Source organism: Falco naumanni, chromosome 4 (genome assembly GCF_017639655.2).
Source record: "Falco naumanni isolate bFalNau1 chromosome 4, bFalNau1.pat, whole genome shotgun sequence".
Classification (NCBI taxonomy): domain Eukaryota; kingdom Metazoa; phylum Chordata; class Aves; order Falconiformes; family Falconidae; genus Falco; species Falco naumanni.
The window spans coordinates 66101467-66107466 of NC_054057.1; the positions used below are offsets into that span (position 1 = coordinate 66101467).

General features: G+C 66.6%; 1 protein-coding gene across 11 annotated transcripts in view; it reads right to left on the reverse strand.

Annotated features, from left to right (window-relative positions):
- The window catches only part of UNC13A (unc-13 homolog A), a 36579-nt gene extending 31199 nt beyond the window's left edge, over window positions 1-5380 (reverse strand). For all 11 annotated transcript variants that reach the window (XM_040592849.1, XM_040592851.1, XM_040592843.1 and 8 more), the window contains exons 1-4: window positions 5260-5380; window positions 910-939; window positions 443-542; window positions 116-233 (exon numbers count right to left, since the gene is read on the reverse strand). In XM_040592849.1, coding sequence (XP_040448783.1) covers window positions 116-233; window positions 443-542; window positions 910-939; window positions 5260-5281 — 270 coding nt within the window. In that variant the 5' untranslated portion in view covers window positions 5282-5380. The remainder of the gene's footprint in view (window positions 1-115; window positions 234-442; window positions 543-909; window positions 940-5259) is intronic.
- Window positions 5381-6000: the final 620 nt, after the last annotated feature.

A 6000-nucleotide genomic window follows, 5' to 3' on the forward strand; every position in this document is an offset into this window, starting at 1 on the left:
AAGCAGGGTCCTCTCCAAGCAGGGGTGGGGAGGCTCGGCCCCTGCTGACGGACAGCCGGGGGGGGCCTACATGCCCCTCAGAGTCCAGCGGAGGTGGACATGCCTGGCTCCCTACCTCATTGGACTGCCGGATGGTCCGGAGGGGGATCCACACTGTCCCCACCATGGTGTCCCAGATGAGCCCCTTGTTCCACACCTCCACCGTCAGGCCCAGGTCAAGCCGGTTGATCTCACTGAGGAGGGGGAAAAGGTGCCAGGTCACCCCCTCCCCAGCAGCCCCCTGGGGCCACCCCAGCCTCTGCCTGCCCCTCAGCCCCAGGACTCCGGTGAGCCCCCCCAGGCTGGGTCCAGGGGAAGCACTGGCAGTAGGGGACCTCCCCCTGATGGGGGGTAGGGGGGAGCAGCAGGGGGGGGGACCTCGCGGTGGCCCCTGGACACTCACAACATGAAGTCCTGCTCCCAGGAGGGCAGGTTGCCCCGCACCGCGATGGTTGTGCTCTTGACATTTTGCACCTTCAGTGTTACGTAGGTGTTAAACTTCTCTGTGGGAGCAAGCGGAGGGTGAAGTGGCCCCCGGCGTGCCCCCCACCCCAGCTATGCCCCCCCCACACCCTCCCATGGGGTCCCCCCACACTGCCCTCAGCAACCCCCAGCCCCAGTCAGCCAGGCAGGATGGATCCTACCACTGATGGGCTTGGCTGCGAGCCCCCCCGTCCTGCTCAGGGCACCCCCACCTCTGTGTGTGGCCCCCTATCATTGCCAAATGATACCTCCAGAGCTGAGGCCGAGCCTGGGGTCCCCTCACCACCCCCCAGCCCTTCCTCTGACCCTGCTACATCCAACCAGCCCCAGAAGCGAGCCGCAAGCCCCAGCCCCCCCGGGTGGGCAGGCAGGTGGGGGGCCACTTACCTTGGGGCCCGTCGAACTTGGCCTTTTTAACTGCAGGGATAGAGAGGAAGAGATTCAGCCTGAGAACCCCGTACGGGGGGCTGGGGACCCCCACCAGGGTTCCAAGGGGGTGGCAGGACCCCAGACCTGGCCGCTGCCCCCCCACAGCTGCAAGGTGAGGAAAGGATCCCTCCTGCTGGTGTAAATCAGGGGTCCCCAGTGCCAGGCGCAAGGGAGGGAGATCAGGCATGAGTGGGAGGTGGGCACCAGAGGGTAGCAAAGGTCCCCCCCACAAAAACCTACCACTTTGGGACAACTTGCAAGCCCAAATGACCAGCCTTCATCTGCTGAGGGAATGTTTAACTCCCCTCACCCCCCGGCTTGGGAATTCAGATCCACTGGGGGAAACAGATGATGTTACAATACACGCCCCAGGGGGAAAGGGGGGGTTCGGGGGACCCTTCCCCCAGCTCCCTGCTGTAGGGCACCAGCCCAGCCACACCAGGGTTAAGGCTCTCGCCCTCTCCCAAAGTGCTGACCCAGATTTCCTACAGAAAACCGGGGGGGGGGGGGGGATAGGGGGGCTGTAACCCTCCCCTCCCCACCCTCCGGCAGCCCCTGGAGGGTGGAGATGCTCCCCCACCAACTCTGCTGCAGCAACGACCCCCAAACCACTCCCCAGCCCTGTCCCCCTCCCAGGGGCTGCCCATTGAGGACCCTTCCCAACTGGCTGATTGCATGGGGCGGGGGTGGGGGCTGCATCTGGGCCAGATCCTGCTCAGCACCACAGGAACAAACACCCCCAATTCTGGCTGATCCTCCCAGCTTTGCACCGGTGCTGCGAGCGGGAGGTGCAGGGGGTGGTGGCACCAGGTTTTGCCCACAGTGGGGAGGGGAACGGGCAGAGCCTGGCACCGATGCTGGCACTGCTGGGGGGTGGCAGGGGCGAGGCACGTCCTCGGGGCTCACAGGAGGGGACCAGGCAGGGAGGGAATGACACAGCACCCGGAAAATGGTTAAATGACGCGGGTGCCAGCGGGTGGAAGACCAACGTGACCGAGGAGGGATGAAAATAGCCCTGGCGATATCAAAGGTAATTTGATTTCAGAGATGTGCCACTCGCCAGCCACTTATCACCCGCTGCCAGCGCCAGAGGGGCCGTGGGGCTGCCGCCAGCTCCACGTGCCCGACGGGCTTCGAAGGAGGCAACACGGCACGGGCAGCCCCACCCTAGCCCTGGGGTACCCCTGAGCAAACTGGGGTGGGGGCTCACACTGCTCTCAAAATAACTGGGGACCCTTGGGCTTGGCCGCCGGTCCTGTGCCGCCCCAAGGGTCCCACGTTGGGCATCTTTGTCCCAAGGAAGGAGGCCAGCGGTGGCCCTGCAGCTGTGTTCCCTGTGAATTGCAGGACTCTGGGAGCTGTGGCCTCACTCAGGGACGGGGGGGCGGCGGGGGGGGGGGGGGGGGGGGGGAGGGGGTGGCGTTCACATGTGTGGGGCTGGTTCAAGGCCAGGCATGGAGGCTGCAGGATCCCAGAGACCCCCTAGTGTGGCCAGGTTGGGAGCTCAGGGGACTGCGTGGGGACGGCCAGCATCACTGTGTCTTCTAATATTATATATTTTTCCCTATATGTATGCTTTTATAGATTATAGATTATCATTATTATCTTAGATACAGTAATTGGTACCAGGACCTGCCTGTGGGGCATACCCAGAGCGGCACAGGGACCCCTGGCACGGGAGCTCGCTCTCACCCCAGACCCAGACGCACCCACTGGGGCCGCCTGCTCCACCAGCCGCTGCCTCCAAAACGAACTGGGAGAGCAGGGGAAGGAAAAGCTCCAAAAATACCCGAGCTGACAGGAACAAACAATTACCCAGGGAACACGTGGCTCTCCTGGCTGTCATCTACTGCTGGGGAAAAGTCCTGCTGCCACCATCTGCGGCTGGTGGCCCTGAGAGGGCTCTGCTGCTCTCCTGGCCACTAATGAGTCCCCAAAGCTGCTGCAAGGGTGGCGGGTCCCAGGGTGCCACCCTTGGGCTAAATTCAACCTGAGCTGGGGACAGTGGGACCCCCCTGGGGGCTGGGTGCTCCCACAACAGGCTGGAAGACCCAGAGTGTTCCCCAGGCTGGGTGATCAGCCTCTTCTCAGGGGTGTTGGCCAGTTGGGGAAACTGAGGCAGGAGGCAGCTGGTGGGGGTTGCACTGGCCACAGCGTAAAAACCAGGCTGGGCTGTAAACAGCCCCCCAGTGTCCTGTCTGCCCACCCACCCTCTGTCCATCCAGCCATCCCTGTCCTTCCACCCATTCACCCGTCTGTCCAACCGCCCATCCCTCTGTCCATCCACCATCTCTCTGCCCACCCATCTTTCGACCACCCACCCACTCACCTGCCTCTCCACCCACCCCGACACCCCCCCCCCCGTCTGTCTGTCTGTCCCTCCACCCCCTCCCTCCCTCCTTCCATCCTTCCACCCAGCCCGTCACCCACCCCTCCGTCTACCTGCTCACGTCTCCCCACCCCTCCATCCATCTGTCCTTCTGTCTCTCCATCTGTCCCTCCGGATGCCCCTCCACCCGCCCGTCCATCTGTCCGTCTGCCTCCAGACACCCCCGTCCCCCCACGAACCCCTGTCCCCGCTCACCCCACACCTCCCAGGGCCTCTTCAGCCAGGCACACCCCCCCAGCGCGAAGCTCTTGGGGGCTGCACATGGCCCTGCCCCCCCAGGAGGGGCAGGGGAAGGCTGGGGGAGGCGCTGGGGTGGCACCTCCACCCCTGCGACCCCAAAAATAGGGTGACAAAAGCAGCTGTGACTGTGGCAAGCGGTGACGGGGCAGCGGGGGAAGCCCAAACCTGCTGGGAGCCGTTTCTCACCATCCGCCCCCGACTTCACTGAGGGTGTCACCACGTGTGACAATCCCTTAAACTGCAGTAAGGACGTGGCCCTGCCCCTGCCGGGGGGGGGACACCCCAAATCTGGGGCTGGCAGGTGTCTGGCTGGGGGCCACACCGGCTTTGGCACGGCTCCTGGCCCCCCAGCTCCCTGTGTGCGGTTGTGGCACTACCTCGAGAGTGGGGGCTGTGACAGCACCTAAGGGACAAGGACAAGGGGGGGGAGCGGGAGGGGGCACAGCCCCCCATCTCCCTGAGTTCAGGCAGCAGTGGGGGAGCCCCCGTTTTCATCCTGATTTCTCCTGGGCAGGTGACACTGGTAGGGGAATCCCAGACAACCTGTGTCCCACCTTGTCCCCAGCTGCCACTCTGCCACCTCTGCCCTGCCACCCTGGGACCCACAAGTGCCACCCCCTCCCCATCGGGCTGCCACAGGGCCTAAAGAGGGGAAAGGGACCCCCCCAGACTTCTCTGCCCACCCACCCCCCAGACTGAGCACTCAATCCGGAGTAACCTGAGACTGTGGGATTCACCTGGGGTGAGGGTATCCCCTCCTCCCCTCCCTGGGTGGTCCCCCCATCTCCCCCCAGTAAGGGGTGGCCAGCACCCCTGACCCGCACCCAGACCACCATGCTCCCATCCTGCCCCCCCAGCATCCCCATGCTCGAGGTGGGGCAATGCCTGCAGGGACACAGGGGGCTGAGGGGGAGGTGTAATTTGGGGGGTGGGGGGTATTTAGGGCTTTGTAGGGGGGAGTGGGGAAAGACAGAGGGGTCTGGGGGTGTTTGGGCGTTTTTGGGGGGGAGGTGGGATTACAGAGGTGCTTGGGGATAGATGACGCTTGGGGGTGTGTTTGGGGAGGGGGTGCTGGAGGGATGGGAATCGGGGGGGTTGTGTGGGGCGTTGGGGGATGTACGGGGCGTGTTTGGGGTGGGGGGTGTTTGGGAAGGGGGGGGGGGCGGCGTCTGCAGGGTGGGGGTGCCGGGAGATGGACTTGGGGGGGCGTGCAGGGTGCTGGGGGTATCTGGGGAGAGATGGGAGGGGGAGGGCGGACGGGTGGGGGGAGTTGGGGGTGGGCACGTGGGGGCCTGCGTTTGGGGGGGGGGAGGGGTAGGAGGGAGCTCGGAGGGGGAGGGAAGGCGGAGAGGGGGGGCAGGGGGAGCCCCCTCCCTGCCGAGCGCTCCCTACGGCGGCGGGGGGGGTGAGGGGGGGGGGGTGCCCCTCGGCGGGCGGGTCGCGCCCACCCCACCCCACCCCACCCCGCGCTGCTTCCCCACCCCCACCCCCGAGTCCGGCGCCGCGCGCGCCCCCGCCGGTTCATTCATAAATCCACGCGGCGGTTTTTGTGAATGGAGCCGTTCCCACGACCCCCTCCCCCCGCCCCAACCCCGCCAGCCCCGGTTCCCCCCGCCCCCCCCTCCTCTCACCGCCGCCGCCGGGCAGCCCCTAGCCGCAACCCCCCGCCCGCCCGGTACCTCCGACGCAGAGCAGCGACATGGTCCCGGTGGCGGCGCCGGTGCCGGGGGCCGGGGGGGGGGCGCGGGGGCCGCCGCTGCCGCCGCCGCCCGGGTCCTAGCGGGCGGCCATCTTGCTTCAGCACCGGGGACAGCTCCTGACGTCACCCCGCCGCCCCCGCCTTAAAGGGGCCGCCGGGCACCGCCCCCCCCCCCCCGCACCCAGGGCTGGGGGGCGGGTCCCCGCCCCAAGGGGTGCAAAGCCCCCTCCTGTGCACCCCCCCGAGGGGGGGTGTCTTGAACGGATGGCCCCCACCCCGGGGGGTTCCTGCCCGTGTGGCCCCGGGGGGTGTCTGTCACGCCCGTGGGAAGGGGAGCGGCCCTGCCCCGGGGAGGGGGGGGCTGTCCTACCTACATTGCTCCGAGGCGGGGGGACACACCTGTCCTGCGACATAGTGCCGGGGGGGCTGTATGGCTTGTACAGCCCGGGGGGGACTCTGCCCAAAGCGGGGAGTGGTTTCAGGGTGCAGCGGTTACCCCACACCGGGGGCAGGCAGGGAGGAGGCTGCAGCCCCTGGGGGCAGGAGGCAGCAACGTGCCACACTGGGCTTGTTCTGAAGTGGGTCGAAGCAGCTGGGGGTAAACTGTCATCATCCCTCGCCGAGAGGGTCCCCTCTCTCCTCGCCACCTCCGAATGCCACATCCCAAAGAGATGCTCTGATCTGGGCACAGTGGTCCTGGCTGAGGGGCTGGAGAAGCTGT